The sequence below is a fragment of the Akebia trifoliata genome, unplaced genomic scaffold (assembly GCF_017979445.1).
Source record: "Akebia trifoliata isolate Shusen 1 unplaced genomic scaffold, ASM1797944v1 Contig01285_ERROPOS320191, whole genome shotgun sequence".
In the NCBI taxonomy this organism is placed as follows: domain Eukaryota; kingdom Viridiplantae; phylum Streptophyta; class Magnoliopsida; order Ranunculales; family Lardizabalaceae; genus Akebia; species Akebia trifoliata.
The window spans coordinates 97409-117005 of NW_028237654.1; the positions used below are offsets into that span (position 1 = coordinate 97409).

The following is a 19597-nucleotide window of genomic DNA, read 5'->3' on the forward strand; positions in this document are numbered from 1 at the left end:
GAAATGTCAAGAGGCCATATCTTCATTTTAAAGACCAGCAGCTCGGATGTAATTTTCTAAACGCTTGTTACCAAATTGAGATGGTTGGATTCTTGTCGGGTCTTCAACCTATGTTACCTGATTCGTGGGTTCGATTGGTTTGAATTTGGATTTGTGATTTGCAGTCTGCCAATCAAAAATGAACCTGATTTGCAGGGGCAGATAGTGTTGAAGATGGTATATTTTGGGAAGAAAAATTCTGAATTTTTTATTTACAAGTTGAAGATGAGAGTATTTGGTCAATTTTTATTAGTCTATTAGTATAGACTAAGGTCAAAGGGGCATGTTATCCATTTGAAAATTTAGGGGGATGTCTCAAATATTATTAATATGTTGGGTGATGTGAACTAGTAGAGTAAAATGATGAAGTACGCTGGTTTTCACGTATCTAGAGCGAATCGTATGAATTGGTTTAATTCAAACCAATTCGTGATTCGATAACCTAAGTCTCAATCCCTTCATTTTTTGGAATAAAAGTGATCAACGTACAATAATTATTCCAATCCAAGAATTTTTCCTAGTAGAGTGGTTTGAATTTATATTGTTCTAATGCAAGGTATTATAGAGATATACAACCATATACTTTGTACCATCAAATGTTGTTAAATAGCATACGTGACTATATGTGACCAACATATTTTGCAAAAAAAAAAAAAAAAAAAATTACAAAAAAATATTCCATCACATATTAGTAGATAACATAATTTAGGATATGCGATTGTAGCTTATACGAAAATGTGACCACATTTGGTAACAATGGTACCATCCTCCCCCTCCCACCTCATTCCCTTCAACAAGAAACTATGTTGCATTAACATTGGTATGAGTGTGAGAATCCAGGATGAATGATGCAAGATGTTGTGTACTCGACAAATCTTGAAAAAAAAAAAAAAAAGATTCGAAAAATCCTTTTGAACTGCTTATACAAATGTATGAGTCCCATCTGTTGCAACGCCATAAACACGCTATCACAGATTTGATCATGTGTAGCAAGTATGATCAAATATTAAGAAATCCTATTTGATATGATTATATCTTATTTCTCATTGGGTACCGTATCCTGAAAAATCTAAAAATAACAAATATTAAGAAATTTCAAATCCTTATATCTAATTACACATTTCTAGTGTTGTTTATTTTAGTCCTAGAATTTAGGAATCAGGATAGAAGTCCTATGAGAAATGAGCTCGATTTTGGAGAGCGCATTTCTATGATTGGTTGCTCCTCTGCTGGTATTGATCCAAATTGGTACCTACCTCTAGGGTCATCAATCACATAACCTCTGATCTTAACAATCTCACCATTTGCGGTGATTACAAATTTACAATGGCCCTAATCAGATTCGAGATGGAAATGGTGTCGACTTAGCTAAAATAGTAAAGGTGTGTGGAGTGTTAATCCCACGACCTAAGTTTAAATCTTGTTGAACCTAATAATATCTTCTACAAATGGCAATTTTAGAAAATATGCTCGTTGTTGATTATTTTACCATAAATAGTGATGTTTCAATTGAATTTAATACTTCCATCTGTGTGATTAAGGATCATCCTTATAGTATAATTTATTTTCATGATTTCCAGCCTTATATGTTTGGTTTGAGTCTTCTCCCATAAGCTCCTTACTCAATCAGTGTACGGTTGAGGCAATTGAAGTTTACACGCAACAAGAATGTCAAAAGAACTCAAGTTAGATGATGATTTTCAAAATGCAAAAGAATTCGAATCTCAAACTGCGATGTAACGATCGTGAGTGTTTTTCTCACTTAGCACTCAAACCTTTTTAATGCTCTACTGAACCCATGAGAAATACAATGTTTGTTTAGTTCCACAAGGCAAACATGATAAATTGGGCGAGTAATTTTTTTATTTTATTTTTTTTGAAATCAGTAAATACCTTTTAAAACTTATAGTATTAATTCAAAAATTTGAATAAAATTTAATTTCCATTATTAATTCATAAAAAAGGCTCATCCATTTAAGATCAAGGTTAAATCTAAACCCCATTTTTTCCGGTTTGCATGAATTCGATTCATGGTCCGTGGTGCACCACTCTAGAATGAACTCAGTTCATAGGAGCAAGTAGAGATAATTCGCTTCTTGATTTGCTTTGATTTCATAGATCAATTAGTTAGGCTGGTTTGCTTGTAAGGTATACCAGTTATAAGTAGGACTATAATGTTAAAAATTTCTAAGTCAAATAGTATAAATTAATATAATAATCTAAATTATAATTGTAAATAATGAAAAAAAATAATAATAAATTGATTTGATTCAAAGAGCCAATTAAAAATGTAGTTGATTCGTGTCAAAACTCAATCGAAATTCAGTGGATTTGTGCTTAGCTTGATTTTACTAACTCTGCAAGAATTAAGAACCTAATAGCGAATTAATTCACTTTGTACCGGTTGGGACTACTAGCAACGAATTTGGCAACATAAACCCTAATATGATCAGGCGAGTTTACTAAATTATAAAAAAATAAATAATATTAAAACGAGTTAAACGAATTGACTCTACAGATACGAGATGAATCGGACGAGCCAATTCTGTATCTCGGAACCCCAGTTTGAACTTTGAAGACTTAGACCCAAAGCAAAACACAGAGCGAAAGTGCGGAACAGAAATTTGAGCACATTTGGCCGGGAAGAAGAAAAGCCCACCCTAAAAAAACGAGAGAGAGAGAGAGAGCAACAATGTCAGGCTTCTCCTTCGACTCCTCCTCTTCTGTCACAACTTCATCCTCCTCACAATCTCAACCTTTCTCCTTCTCCAACCCTTCTTCTTCTTCTTCTCCTTCTCCATCTCCATTCTCCACCACCACACCCTCTGTCCCTCTCTTCTCCACCTCAACAACAACAACAACAACAACAACAACAACCCCATCTTCTTCATCCCAACAACCTTCATCTGCTTTTTCTTTCGGATCATCCACAACATCTTCATCTACTTTCACTGCTTCTGCATTCCCTTTCGCTTCTTCTCCTTCCCCAAACCCTAATTCTTCATCTTCGAATCTTTTCCCCTCCTTCAATTCTTCTTCTTCGAATTCTTTTTTCTCTGCTTCAAAACCTAGCTTTGGATCTTCTTCTGCTCCTTCACCCTTATTTGGAGTACCTTCGATTTCTTCATCCACAGTAGGAACTACAACTACAACTACTGCTTCATCACTCTTTGGTGTTCCTTTGGCTTCCTCTCCTACTCCTACTCCTCCTTCATTTGGATTTTCTACTTCTGCTTCTGCTTCTGCTTCTACTTCCGTTACTTCTTCTCCACCTTTTATAATTCCTCCACCCGATTCTTCAGCAGCAACCACTTCTTCTTTTCCTCAATTGTTCTCTTCTACTTCTTCAATTCTTCTTCTTCGCCGTTTTCCTTCGGAAGCAGTTCGGCTCTTCCCAAGAGCACTATCAGTCCTCCTTCATCCACTGTTGTTTCTTCTTCCCCTTCAGTTCCTGATGCGAAACCTTCGTCTTCATCCGCTTCATCTAGTTTTTCATTCGGAACCCAGTCTTCTTCATCCCCTTTTCAATCTTCATTTGGATTTGTTAATGCCGCTTCGTCTGCTGCCCCCACTTTCTCTAGCGCACCCGCCACCATGAAACCTTTTTCTTTAGGTTTTGAAACATCTTCCGCAGCACCGCTATCTTCAACCATCGTGACCACAGGTCCTTCGATTCCTGCTTTTGGTACAACCCCTTCTTCATCTGCTGCTTCACCATTGTTCTCTTCAGCATCCGCTGCGGCTTCTGGTGCTTCGACCCCTGCATTTAGTACAACCCCTTCTTCTTCTGCTGCTACATCGTTGTTCACTTTAGGATCCGCTGCTGCCGCTTCTGGTGCTTCGACCCCTGCATTTAGTACAACCCCTTCTTCTTCTGCTGCTACATCGTTGTTCTCTTTAGGATCCGCCGTAGCCACCACCTCTGCTCCTTCTACTCCATCAGTGCCTGTTTTTGGGGTGAGTACAGCTTCAACTTCAGTGGCTAAGAGCACTTCTGCATCATCTACCACTACTAGCCCTTTCCCAAGTTTTTCATTGTCGACTAAACCATCAGCTCCCGCATCATCATCATCATCATCGTCATTGCAGCTTCAATCGACTACTGCTGCACCTGTGTTTGGTGAGTTTGTCAATGCTCATTGTATCTGGGGTTTTTCATTTTATTTTATACGAAGATCCAAAATATGACATTTTGTATATCTTAAATACCACAGGTTGTTTAGATAATCTTTATTGACATTTGCTAGAATCTTTGTCAATCCTAAACTTAGAGGGGCTGTGGTGTTGGATTGCTGATGTGGCAATCCATATGAGCAAAATGATCCTTAGTAAGGCTTAAAATCTTACAATGTTAGTAAGGAAAGTGTTTTGCTAAAGAAAACTACGAAACAAGAATCACCGAAGCATAAGTGGAAGATGTTGTGAGGTAAACCTTCATATAGAAATAGTACCTTCATTTAAGACCAAACCCATCTTACCCAACATATAATCCAAGTGGCCCAACTGTACGATCAAAGAATTCCTTGTGTCCTATATTAAAATCTGGAATCAATTCTCACATTAGCAATTAACACCTTTTTCAAAACATGTATAACTTGGACCAAAGTCCATTTAATATAGAATAAACTCGCTATTATGATATTTTTCTATGCACCCAAAATCTGATTTGTCCAATGATGTCGGGCTATCTGAGTTCACCTAGATGAAATCTGATTGTGGGGATTCCCATCTACAAGTCATTAACAATGGTTGCTATCATGTTTCATGAGGTTACATTCCTGACATCGCTTGAACAACATAAATAATGAAGCTCAACAGTGTCTTCTTGGGACAATTATTACTTTTTTTTTTCTTCTTCTTTTCATTTTCTTTTGAGGGGACAACTATTGTCTTCAAATATTCTATTGTTCTTCTCTCTCCATACAAAATAGGTACAAAATGCCATTTTCATCACCATCTATAAAACACTATCGTCCTCAGCTTTTTGAATGCCAATTCTAAAAATGAACACTCACATTTAACAATGTAGCTTTTGCATTGTTAGAAACCTTCTTTGAACTTCTTTCCATGCACATACTAAAAATCTGGGTACCGAGAGTTTCCAGTGTAATTGTGCTGCTTCATGCATTCTTGAAAGTAAATTTGCCTGAACTTGTCAATTCCCATATCACTTTGTTTCCATGGTTCCCAACCAGATACGATTCGTTTTGAATCTTCTCCCATGCTGTTCTCATTCTATTAGTGTATGGTTCAGGCTGCTGCAATCTATTTGCAACAAGAATCGTGTTAGATGGTGGCTTTCAAAGTGCGAAATAATTCGATTTCGGATTGTGTTACAATGATTCCGTCTTCTGACCATGGAAAAGTGTTCATTCCATCCCCTACAATGATACGAGTGTTCTTACCTAGCTCCCAAGCCTTTTTTAAGGCCCGTCTGAACCCATGAGAAATCCTATCTATTTGTTTAGTTGCACAAGGCCTCATTATCCACATATCTTGCTAAGGTCCATTTCAACCAAAGAGAGTTCTGGCTTGATGTGAGTTTTCAGAATAATTTCGCCATACTTGGTCCAATCTTTGATTCTCTGAAGTTCAAAACCGACTGCACTCATCACATGGTCGGCATACTCAACTCAAACTGTATGAGCGCATGGATTTAGCTAATGAAGGTCCTTTTCAAAGAAAACAAGCCATGATAGATTCATTCTTTTTTTCTTAGATTTTCCTGGGCAAAAAAAGAAAAAGAAAATGAGCTCCAGTAAATTTGGAAATTATTGAGCATCGAGTGAAAAAGTTGGAACTTGATTAGTCTGCAATAAGAATTAAGCCCTCCAACCCTGAGGCATACTTTGTATACGACCCAATAAAGGCTGACTCAAAGAGAAAGTCAATCATGAAGAGAACAACGGTAGTCCCAGATACTTGGTGGGAAACTTGCTTTCTTGAATTGGAGATGGTTCAATATGGCTTTGCAATTCTTGCAAGCCTTATTAAAAAAAGACAACTCTTTTGAGTCATAGCCTAGACAACCGAGAAGGAATCAAATTTATGTAAAATCAATGGAAGATTATTAGTAGAGTGAACATTGTTGACTGTAAACTAGGGCATGTTGTCAGCAACCATCAAGTGAGAAATGGGCGGAGTATTTTATTTTTATTTTTTTTGGATCTGTATGGGTGGAGTACTAGTATTGATCAGGATTTTTATTTCACCACGAGTAATCTTTTGCTCAAGTTGACATGAGCACAATTCCATAGCAAGAGTAAGCACTCCTAACCTTTTTTTTAATCATTTTAGCTGATTAAATCAAGTCTAAACCATAAAGGATTTTGGCATTAAACTACTTTATCCTCTTAGTAGAGATCCGAGATGTACACTCTAGGAATGACTGACTAAACAAAGATAATGGTTTGCTTCAATGGTATTCACACCCACTAGGAGAGAGTATACATGGGAGGAGCCATTGATTAAGCCTGAATATTGAGGTGGAAATGCATTCTCTACCCCAACGAATTCATATGTAATCACATCCAATTTGTTGAGGTAGAGAGATTATAAATTGCCAGCTTACCCAATCATAGGCTTCCTAGAAGTCCACTTTAGCACATAAATAGTTGGGACCAATACGAAGAATACTTCTTATTGACAATCTTGTGCATCAAGAAGATATTATCTTTCGATAAATGCAGATTGATTCTGGCTTGTATCCTTGCTGTGTTTGGGTATCATAGCTTGAGTAGTATGCATACATGCTTCTCTCTTTGGTACAGCCTAATCACCATGTCTCCTACATAGTCTTTTATATATAAATATATATTGCTGTATTTCTTGAAAGATTGTCACCCTTTTGTTGGCGATCTTTAAATTTTGACCCCACTCTCTCTTCTTCTATCTGCCTTCTCACTTTGAGAATATCTTAATCTGTTCACCCCACTCAACTTGGTTTATTCCACACTGTAAGAATGGTGAATCCACGAACAACCTCTTACTTCATTGCAGTTGGGTGAGAAAAAAAGCTGGGGTATTTCTTTAATCAATATGGAATTCATTGTGTTCTTACATGCTTCGCCCTATATCTCTTCAAGAATCAAGATCTGGCAGTCCTATGCTTTTCATCCAGAGGTCCTCTGATTTGGGAGCATCTCCCTTTGATGGTAAGCTATTTGGAAATAATGGATATTTGTAGGCAAGGAGAGAGATGTCAGACATCACCCTTACCATCCTAGCAATTATTTGTCTATTCATTCGAGTTAATATTTGGGAAGTCAGGGCTTAATTTTGGATGAGATGTCTTTTTTGGGGGATTACTTTGCATGGTGCTAGTTTGTTTGTACTTCATTATTTTATTTTCTATTCTTAGTGTCTTTTTGACCTTCTTGGATCCTTTGTACTACATTGTTTCTCCTTTATTGGCTTTGAAATTTGTACTTATAAAAAATAGAAAATAAAAGAAACCCTGTTTCTGTAAAGTTGGTTACTTGATATAAATATTTTTTTTCTTTGGTGTCTGATTGTTTGATTCCCTACTTAGTGCTGCCCTTTACTTCTTAATCACTTGCATATTTCTTGGAATGCCTGGTATCCTAGACCTATTGGAGTATAGAGGCTTCATTGCTGAAGTATTTATTTTTTGTCATCCAACTTGTTTTACAGGTGTTCCTTTTTCAACATCTGCTGGTGCATCCACCGATGGTGCAGCAAAACTCAGTTTTACTAGTTCCAAGCCAACTGCAGCACAAGCATCATCTTCCCTTGCTTTAGCTACAACTAGCGGGTTTGTATCCTTTCCTCGTACTTTGGTTCCTTGCTAGTATTGGTACTTTCTTATTTTCCTTAGGATCTAATCATTTGATTTGAAACCTCCCCTGATGTTGTATAAACATTTTAAATAAATATTCACATTTTAGTTCTTGCTGAAAATTTTGTGCCTCGCAGAAATTTATTTTCTTTTTAATTTGTACAATATTGTTAGATTTTAACCCGCTTTTGATTTTAGTTGTTCGGTAACTAAAGTATTTATGCTTTCTATTTTGTAATTTATGTTGTCTTGCTTTTATTTTATCTTTCTTTCTCCTTTTTCCAACTTTACCCATGTTTTTGCTCTGAAAATCATAACTACAAAATAATGTTTAAAGTCTTAGAACTTACGAGGAGGATTCACCGTCCTGAATAATTCCCAGTTATATGATTCATGGCTATGGATTTAGAATCTGATTTTCTTTTTGTCATTTCATGTGTCTTGGCCAATAGAGCAACATCTTCAACTGTTACTATGACGGTATCTCCTGCACCTAAACTACCATCTGAGATCACTGGGAAAACTGTTGAGGAGGTATGTTATCCATTCAATTTTTCATTGCAATGATTAGTGTGGTTTTGTTTGTTTTTTTTGGGTACACTCTAGCTTCTTCCAGTATTTTTTTTTGTTTCTTTCTTATTTCTACTTTCTCTCTAAAATTACCCCTCCACTTCTAGTCTTTAGAGTTGTGTCATCCTTTTTAGTTAAAGTGTTGTTACGCTCCAAGTATTTCTTTTTCTAAAAAGATTAAAACTTGGTAAGTTGGGATGTGGCGCTGTTTTAATTTTATGTTTTGATGGCATTTGGATTTGGCTATCAAACTTTCCAATGGGAATTGATGAATTTTCATTTTTTATTTAAAATTTTCTTGGTTGTCTTTTTTATTAGAAATTTTGCAATTTATTTTAATATATTTAATTGATTGATATTATATATATATATTTTTGATAAGCAAGCAGGTTATTGGTTAGTAATTAGTAGGTGAAGGCTGGTTTTGAAACCAAGTCGTGGTATCAACACTCAAACTTTAAACATGATGCAAGATGTGATTATAAGCATTTTTTTGTTTTATTTTTTGGTGGTGAAAACGCTTTAGAGATTTTAGAGGTCTCTTCTTTGAGGCCATCTCGTTCTCATTCAATAAATTTTTTACTTATTAAAAAAAGGAAAGAAAAAAAAAAAAAACACCTCAGCTTGTACCTTTAAAAATACTTGGAACTTGAACTTACAATTTTTTTAATTCTCTTTTGTATTTATAACAATGAACATGTTTGCAATTTTGCTTCAAAATATCTTGCATCATGATTATTCTGTTACCTTTTTTTTTTTTTTTTCCTGATTTTCCTGATTCATTATTTTTTGCCTGGTTATCCTATTTTTTTAAACTGTGGATTTTGTTCATCAATTTATTTTCGTTTGCAGATAATCAAAGAGTGGAACTCTGAGTTACAGGAGCGCACTGGGAAATTCCGCAACCAAGCTATTGCAATAGCTGAGTGGGACAAGAGGATCTTGCAGAATCGGGATGTTCTTCTTAGGCTTGAGGTGATTTATTTTTCCAGCATGATAAAATTTGGGGACAATTTTTAATCTCTCTCAATTCCTTGAATTTTGTTTTCTATGTTTGATTATTTCAAATCCATTCCCTATGATATCTAACTTTTTTCATCAGTGACTTTAGTCGGAAATTTTTTGTTCAAAACTACAAATATTGTGGCATAAGAGTAACATGTATATGGCTTATGTTTCAGAAAATTTATGATTTTATCCTATATCTTAATTGAGGGAGGATTAACTTTTATCAATAAAAGAAAACCGCTTTTACTGATTGTGGCTGTTGATAACTTGTATGGTTCTATTTGTGTGCTTTCACTATCTCACTTTATCTTGGACTTCTAAATACAGTATGTGTGAATATATTGTATCAGAGCGAGGTGGCAAAAGTGGTTGAAACCCAGGCTAGTTTAGAGCGGCAACTGGAACTGATTGAAACTCACCAACAAGAGGTATGCAATTTCATAGTCATGGAATTGATTTAAAATCTGTTAATCCTTATTTTCTTTGCTTAGCAATGATTCTATTTTACATGTGGTCTGTTATGTTAGTTTGTGACTGTTGACCTTGTGTTGAAGGTATGTATGTCTGTACTATGGAGTAGGGAGACATTTAATTTTTATTGTCGATTACTAGAAAGGAATAAATAGTTGTATCTTGTGGATTTAGGTCAAATGTATTTGATTTTGAAAGTGCAATTTGTGCTATAAACTCCCGGTGTACCTTTATGGGGAAATTATTGACGAGGTGTGGAATGATGCATTTCTTCTGTGAACTGATGGAAATATATATATATATTTGTGTTCAAATACACAAAATCAATTTGAATCAATAGATTCAATTGATAAACAAGCAATAGCTTGAAGAAGATAAGGCAAATAACTAGAAAGTAACTAAGAGATAAAAGAGAATTGTATTGATATGTTTGAATTATTCATTGAATTTCGTTTTTGAAGCTCTTTATATGAGTAATTTTATCATAACAACTTATAAACTTTTTAAAATACTAAAAAATAATTTTCTAATCTATCTATAACATATTACTAACTTTCTAATCCTATTATAACTTAATTTGGACTGTGCTAAGCACTTCTAATTATTGCCTAAAGAATAAAAATGAATTTTTTTTAAAAAAAAATATAAAAACAAATTAGAAAATTCCTAAAGTTAAAATAGAAATCCTACTAGAATTAGAAAATAAAAATCCTACTAGAACTAGAAAATATAAATAAATCCCACTAGAATTATGAAACTACTCAAGACTCTTTCATTAAAATTGTAGATGTCCTACATTAGGCTCCTGTTTTTTAAAATAACTCACCCTTGAGTTGTTCTTGAAGACCTTTTTTTTCTTCTTTGTTTTCCATTCAGCTCTCACTTTATTCCACTTCCAATGATATCTATTCTTTAGACTTATTTAGAGAATATAATTGACTATAGCATATCATTGGGCAAAATCCTTTACATAAGCATTATTTATCTTCTTCAAGATACAAAGTGGTTCAATTTTCTTCAACTTGGTCTTGTTGTAAATTTCGACGAGAAAACAATCTTTACTAAGATAAACCATGACCAACTCTCCTTCTTCATAAGTCTTGAATCTTCTATGCTTTTCGACATTGACTTTGTACTTGTTAATAGAAGCTTCGAAGTTCTTTTTCACTTTTTCCTTCTATATATCATACTCTTTTGGACTTATCCCATAATGGGGCAGATTTAGGAGACTTGCATCAGGCACCAAATCGATGTGGTGTTGTATATTCTTCACAGGAGGCAATGAATCCGACATTTTTTAAGGAAGAATACGAGAAAATTTCTTGAGGGATTGCACTTGATGAGAAACTTGAGTAAGATGGTCTCGGTTGGAAGGTTGCACTACCACCGGGAAGACTTGACTTGTTTCCTTTAAGTCTTCATTGATGTTGGTAGAAATAAAACATGTTCTCTCTTCCTTGACTGGTAGGACAGTCCTGGGTTTTGCATGGGAAGGGTGAGATCATGTTGACACCATTATGCATGAAAGAAAAGGTGTTGGCTTTGGTTTGGTAGGTGATATCATTATCATGAAGGCAAGGCCTTCCCAAGAGGATGTGGCATGTTCTCATTGGGACTATGTCACAAATAAACTCATCCTTATATTGTCTAGTGCTAAAAGATAGGTAACATTTGGCTTGCCACATTCTTTTGGTATTCACCTTCCACCTAACCTATAAAATAAGGTCTAGGGTGTTGCATAATGGGTAGCTTGAGTGCATTGACCGTGTGGCTTGCAATGATATTTTCCAAACTTCCACTATCAATAATCAATTGGCACAACTTGCCTTGCATCTTGCTGTAATCCGGAAAAGACGGATGAGTTGAAGGATCAACATGTTGTATTGGCAATAAGTCGAATAATATAATTGAGATGTTCACCTTCTTCAAACTTCTCGAATGGGATTTTCAATTCAGTTTTAGTGATGAATTTTCCTTCACCAACCATGAATGTGGATGGTAGCAAAAACTTTGATACCACTTGACGTAGCAGAAACGTGTGAATCAATAGATTCCATGGTTTTTAAACTCGGTATTCCGTATCGTCTCGTTCACCTCTGATACCGAGTTGACTCGGACGATACGTCTCGTCTCGTCGAGTCGTCTCGTTCAACATTAAAACAATGGTTTTTTACCATTTAAAAAATCTGAAAAATTCAGGAAAAATTCAGAATTGATTCCTATTAAAAAATGAGCCCCAAAAAATATATAAAATTAAAAAAAAATTCATAATATATATATATCAAAATAAATAAATTAAATATTTACTTGTTTACGTTGTTTCATTTTCATTGCACAAGTGCACTAAACTTGTTTTCCAAACACAATATTTAAAGAGCACCAAACTTACCATCAAAAATATCAATTAAAACACTAATTTCAATTCGATAAAAATCGGTATTATAAAAATTGGATCGACCCTTATTGGAATTGGTTTTTATTCGATTTCAATATGATCCAAATATTTTTCAATTGATTTTCATCATATTATAAGTATGATTTGACATATAAAATACAAAGAAGGAACATTCCAAAAAATAAAATACAAAGAAACTTCACAATCATGTAACACAATTGACCTACTTTCTCACATTTTATCGGATAGGGACACGATTGATCCATATTCCATCCGATAGGTTACTGCATCAAATTCTTATCGGATCTAATTTTTATTAGAACCCAAATATTTAATCCATGTATGAAGTTATTTAATAGGCACAAATTGGATTTTGGATCCATTGAGAGCCAAACTATTTTCAGAACCCAAATCTTCAACCGAGATATGAAATTATCGAATTTGAATAGATCGGATTTTGGACCCATTGATTGCCTTACTATTGAGGGGATCATAGTAATTTATGATCCTAAGTATCCGATTACATTAGTAATTAGTAGTTGAGAAACATCCTATATTTGTGATTTAGGAAAATGGCCCGCAATTTAACGGTGTTGATTCAATGTGCATCATTGGTCCATCACTAATTTCAAAAATATTCGGTAAAACTTAGTTAACTCGGACGAGATTTTGAAAATCTCGTCCGATACAACTCGTTTGTCTCGCGAGTTAACGTAAAATCTGTAATGTCTCGTATATCTCGTTCGTATCGTCCGAGTTTTGCGAAAATATCGTCCGAGACGACTCGCATATCTCACGATACGCGGTCGTCTCATGACTCATTGTGAGTTGGTCTCGTTAGGCTGCGATACCAAGTTAACTCGGGCGATACGTCTCGGTCTCGGACGAGTTTAGAAACCATGATAGATTCAAAAGAAATTAAGAGATTGTGTTCAATGGAACTCACAAAATCAATTTGAATCAATATATTCAATTGATAAACAAACAATAACTTGAAGAAAACAAAGCAAATAATTAGAAAGTAATTAAGAGATAAAAGAGAATTGTATTGATATATTTGAATTATTCATTGAATTTCGTTTTTGAAGTTCCTTATAGAGATAATTTCATCATAACAACTTAGAAACCTTCTAAAATAATAAAAAGTAACTTTCTAATCTATCTATAACATATTACTAACTTTCTAAACTTATTATAACTCAATTTGAACACTTTTAATTATAACCTAAAGAATAAAAATGAATTTAGAAAAAAAATAGGAAACTTAAAAAACAAATTAGAAACTTCCTAAAGTTGAAATAAAAATCCTACTACAATTAGAAAATGGAAATTCTACTAGAATTAAGAAATAAAAATAAATCTTACTTGAATGAGGAAACTACTCAAGACTCTAATTAAAATTGTAGACGTCCTACATAAAAAAAGGAGAAATGATAAATCCATTTGATTTAACTGTAATAAATAACCATATGAAGTGCGGAATTGATGCTTATAGCATGTTGTGACATGTTGCCATGTTTCCTAGGTTTGGACAATGAAAACAGCTATTGAACTTTCCCTTCTTGTTCTTTAATATGGCCTTACTGCTTCCTTATCTCTAATCTCACTTTATTTGGAAACATTGCATATTGTACAAAATTTTAACTACGACATTAAAAAATCTTTATATAGTGGGATCCATAGGGATACATGTTGGCCTATCCAACATACAATGAATTGTTCATACCTTGGAACAAACTGATATTCCTAACTTGAAGCAGATCTGAACTGTTCATTTAAACAATTTTTTTAGTAAACATTTTTATATAGTTAGTAATGTTAGAATGAATTGCTTTTGTGACAATGATCATCTGAAGCATGATTCACAGTGTGGTTGGATCATCCGACAATCTAGAATACATACAGGGAATAAGAATATGGAGCAAGTAAAAACCAACTAAAACACACAATTATGTATAATTATTTGGTTAGGTTATATGTCTATACTTATTCCTTGTTTGTTCTCCTACTTGTGGGCCTCACATCAATATCATATTTGACAAGCCAGACATACTCTGATTTTTATCGTTAAAACATGGAAAGCATACCTGGTTTGCTAGAAGTTGGCTTATTTGCTATCATCATGACCATGACAATGGCGATGAGGATGATAATGTTATTTATCCACCCTCATTTTTTTTACTTCATTCATTCTAGATTGTTTGTAGGTGAAACTAAATGATAAAAATATGGAAAATTTTATAATCAACTTGCTAGGAGATTATTATGGATTCATAAATTATGCACCTCACAAGACCATTGTAGTCATCAGGTCAGAATATGGGTTTAAAATGGTAAGGGGAAACTTCAATATAATTTTTTTTGGCAAAAAAGCACACTGTTGAATATCTATGCACAATGATATGTTTCTTCATTTTATTATAATTGTTATGATGCTAAACAAAGTCTAACCATGAACATATCTTATGAGCAAAATAACACTGTTGAAAAAAATTTAAAACCTTATCATCAAATCCTATATTTAAACAACATTTATGATCCAAATCACAAACATCCAGAAGGCCACACAAAACATGTGTATTTCTTGTGTTTTATTGTTAAAAAATCGTGTTTAAAATGTAAAACCATCTTTCTTTATAAAAAAAATTCAATATTTTTTCCTAATTTCTCTTTTTAATTAAAAGTGTCATATCACTTATTTATATTTATATTTTTTTATTTAGAAAGGTGTGCTCGCGAGGTTTATGCTTCACACTTTTAGTCCAATAAGGAGCACATTTTTCATAAAAAAAACTCCGTTTGGTGTGTCTGTATTCTGAGTTTTTCTTAACCTATTGAAGAATGGAAACATGTAGATATTGGTATTTCAAGTTATATTACTTTTTTTTTCCTTATATTTTTACGCATATCTGCATTGACTTTTGAATGAAGTTTATTCTTTCTCATGCTAGGTTGACAAGGCTCTGCAAAGCATAGAAGAAGAAGCTGAGCGTATTTACAAGGATGAGCGTGGATCGCTTCTTGAGGATGATGCTGCTTCCATGAGAGACGCAATGTGAGCATCTATTTTTCCATATTCATTTCATGTTTTCACCTTTAATCCCTCCCAATTTCTTTGGTTCTCTTAAATTTGTCTAGATTCTGTTCTTCACTTGTTCATTATTTCTCAAATTTCTACCTATAAACACATACTGGAAAAATGAGCATGCATATGGAAGGTAAGGTGTCATAAGAACTAATGGTGTATATATAGAGATTTATGGGGGAATCAGTTGGATATTGCCATATGGAATCCTGTTGGTGCTTTAATGTGGGTACTAGGCTGAAGCTGAGAATTGGATGAGGTTTGGGAGGATGTATATGTTTTCGGGATTGTAAAATTTGTATTTACCTTTCCACAGGTTTCATATGTTGGTTCCGTGGAAGGAAGTCTTGGCAAGTTATTACTTTGAAAAGGGTCAATGATAAGGTTCAGTTGATTCCAGAATTTAGAACTTTAAAAGACAATAAAATGACCACTCTTCACTTGCATTTATCATCATAGTATTAGAAAGTACATATTCCTTGGAATGGAGACGATTCTAGAGTTAGTTTCATTAGAGGGTAGAGTGTCTTGCATGCTTTCCAGCTCACAAGTTTTAGGGGCGCTCAGTACCCTGAATTGGAGACAGCTGTGTTTGTCAGGATCCTTAATGTAGATGATTGCCTCAGTTGTAGGGGTTACATACTCCTAAATAGGTCTGCATAAACTATGGTTAATCTTTTGCTAATTGCAAATAGTTGTTTAATTGTAATGTTTTTTCTGAGACGTAAACAGTAATGTTTTTTCCCTGAGTTGGCATTCAATGATGCTCCCTATAAGGTGGTCGACTTCTTTGAAAATGTGAATGTTCTTTCCTTTTCTTTTTGATGAGCCAAGAGTCAGTAAGGCGAGCTCTCATGACAACCCATATGGATTACATCTGAAGAACAGTCTCCCTCATTTAGAAAATATGATCTCAGCGTTATCAAAGATGAAAAAGTCACTTGGCTAGGTGCTAGGCATTGCGTTCCGTTGCGAGGCCTTATTGCCTCACATACTCCAGGCAATTAAAAATAAACGCTGTGAAACAAATGTGCTAAAAAGCAATGCAAAAAGCTCCAAAAGGCAATGTCAAAGGTGAACCATTTCTTCTATTTTTTTGGCTCTCTTTGTCTAGGGTTAGATCCTTAATAGACTAAAAACCCAAAAAACACGCTTATCCGGCCCTTTTAAAGATTAAAAAAAATCTAAAATCCCTGATCTTGTGTGGATTGTTGAACTCCATCCAAATCAAATCAAACCTAACTTCATTTGTTTTGTTTCTTTTATCATACAATCAATTTTTTGAGTTGATTTGAAGCATCTAAGAATATTATGTATGACTTAGAAGTTTAAAAAAGTAATCAGTTGTAATTTTTTTTTCAACATTTTCATATTCGATCTTTGCTGTTTAGAAATCTAAAATTTTCTGAAAACCCATACACAAGAAGAATTTACAGTTATAAAAATATGCCAATGTCTATTTTTTTTTTCCATTACATTATATAGAACTATAATAAGCTATAAAAGAATCAGGTATGAGGCAGTGGTATTTATTGGAAAAAGAAAAAGGGAGGTAATGGTTTTTATATAAACATTGTTGATGGAAGTTGGGATCTCGCTTTGAAAGACTTCTGCGTTTTAAGATGGCTTTGAGAGATGCTGGAAGGTCTATATATGGTGTATAGTCCAAGTCAAAGGCACACTTGGTCAGCATCCCCCACTCTAGACAGGTAAAGCATAACTTTGATGACCCTTTGGTGGTAATTGTAGTCTATGGTAGGGCGAGGTATGATGATGGTGTCGCTGATTCCTACTCATTGGAAGTCTGTATTCTCTTTCAATGTTTTGATTCTGTTTTTTATTTGTAAGGGGCTCAGAGTAGTTGATGGAGATTCACTTGGTTTTTTTATTTGATGAATTTTTAAGTAAATAATATATTTGGTAGAGATTACCTTGGTAAACTTTGCTGAGATTTCTGTGTTATTTTCTCTAACATCCTTAGAGTACCACAATACCACTGTGTCTGTATCTCTTGCCTTAGAAATGCTTGTAAGTGGAACTTCTGTTGTATGCAGGGAACTTCGTGGTTTCTCTGTCTTCTGTCATTAGAAGTTTCAATTATCCAAAAATATATCAGCATAGTGGCTATTATAACTTTTCTCAGACTTTCTAACAAATACTTTATTGTTTTACAAAGATTGTTATATTCTGATGTAAACAATATAATGTGGTAAATTTAATGCCAAGAGTATAAAGAAAATAAATAGAACTCTCACTAAAAATGTATGGAAATTAGGAAAAGAATAAGGTGTTGTAATGGTACATGATTTTAAGCTACTATATTGGCTATCAGTCGTTTTGGCCAAATTGACACTAAAAATTTGTGAGGAACTCTGTCACCTTTTTTCTGTATTTTTTATTCCCGTTTATCTTTGATGAATTTGTAAATTTCCCTCGCCAATTTATAAAATGGTGGCTTCTGACTCAATTTTTGTGTGTGCAATTTCAGGTATGAGCAGGCTGAATTGATCGAGAGAGAAATGGAACATATGACAGAACAGATAAAATCAATTATTGAGACCTTAAATGCTAATCAGGTAAAGCATGGTTGGATGATTCCAATTCCTCTCACATGATTTATAAGCAGAGGGGTTACTAGCTTTCTTTTTTGTTTAGGGTGGGGGCCTTGATGCAATTGATGGGATGGCTCCACTAGACGTTGTTGTCCGAATTCTTAACAATCAGCTCAGTTCACTCATGTGGATAGATGAAAAGGTCAGTATCTTGTGTTGTAATAACTTACGTGGCAATTACGTTTAAAAAAAAAGACGAATTTGTGTAGCGGCTATCTACAAGAAACAGGGAAATAGAACTTCTAAGCCTTTGAATGAAAGTTTTGATAAGTTCCCCTTTAAAAAAATGGAATTTCTACCGTTTCAAGAGTTTCAGAGGTTTTTTGAAAAAAAAAAATATTAGACTTTTCTTTTGAACTCATTTTTAAGGAAAATTTACTCCTTTTAATGGTATGTTGTGAGTTCTAAACCACATTTTTTTTTATTGCGAGTGCTGTATGGTATAACTGAGGATATAAGAGAGAGAATTGATGGTCAAGTATTTTATTTTAGGAAATAAGTTCGATAGTCGTGATGGCCGTTGATGCCGTAGTGGGATTCTAATTACTCGGTTATGGTAAAACACTAGTTTAAATACATTTTTTATGGGTGCAAGTTATTTTTTTGTTAAATGGGATCTGAAATAGATGAGAGCTGAGGAAGCTGCCATAGTATAACATACAATATTTATCTCACCTCTTGATACTAAGTTTTTCATCTAAATTCCAAATCTTCAAAGAAAATACCCTTAAAATCCTCTAGTACTTGAAAAATCAAACTGCAATAAGCTTTTAAAACTCCAAAACCTGAATGGCATCCACCTTACTAGCTTTGTGTACTAAGCATTTGCTTTCAACTGAATACAGCAAACCATTCTTTTTAGTTCTATATCACATTTGTTTTCATGGGAAGAGACCTAACCTTTGAAAATGAATTTTAGGCTGGCGAGTTTTCTTCCCGTATACAAAAGCTGGCTAACCGTGGGTCCGATGCAAATCAAGATCTGATTGGTTCAAGATTATGGATGAGTTGATCCTTGGGTTTATGCAGAAAGTGTATTGGTTTCTTTATGAACCAGTTGTACCAAATCCAGAGCAGAGAAAGTGGAGGAGATTCTGTCACAAACAGGATATATTCTTCTTCAGTGAGAACTTCATGGTTTTTTCTTTCTTCCTTCCTGATAGGTAGTGAGAACTGAATAACCAGGATATGTGTTGGCAGTGTATTGTGATACGGATATGTTTGAGCTTGAAGAGTTTGTACTTGCTATTCTAGTTTGTATTCCCTTCAGTATTTTTGTCTGATAGTTTAAAAAAAAAAACTTTTCATTAAAAGGGCGGTCAAGATGACCACCTGAGAGTATTACATGACCCGATGTGAAAGAATCCACCAAAAATCCACTCATCCTGAATCTCAACTCCCCAAAAGGTCTTCAAGCAATAACCCCGAAATTTGTTGAAAATTTTGAAATCCCATGAACAAATGTATTAGGGAAAAACTGATTCAGATGGAAAACATGAATCTTGTCTGTGATGCTTGGCAGGATGAATCAATGGTTTGAGGGGAAATTTTTTGCTTTGAAGTAGGTAGGTGTATCATCTGTCTGAGCTCACGATAAATTTATCAAGAACATCCAATGA

General features: G+C 34.3%; 1 protein-coding gene across 1 annotated transcript; it reads left to right on the top strand.

Moving 5' to 3' along the window:
- Window positions 1–2636: 2636 nt before the first annotated feature.
- LOC147380581 (uncharacterized) lies at window positions 2637–19291 on the top strand. The gene is given in 10 exon segments (XM_086431472.1): window positions 2637–3388; window positions 3391–4159; window positions 7693–7813; window positions 8290–8371; window positions 9260–9382; window positions 9766–9843; window positions 15233–15336; window positions 17855–17942; window positions 18022–18120; window positions 18898–19291. Coding segments are annotated over 10 exon segments (2214 nt in total). The 5' UTR covers window positions 2637–2731; the 3' UTR covers window positions 18991–19291.
- Window positions 19292–19597: the final 306 nt, after the last annotated feature.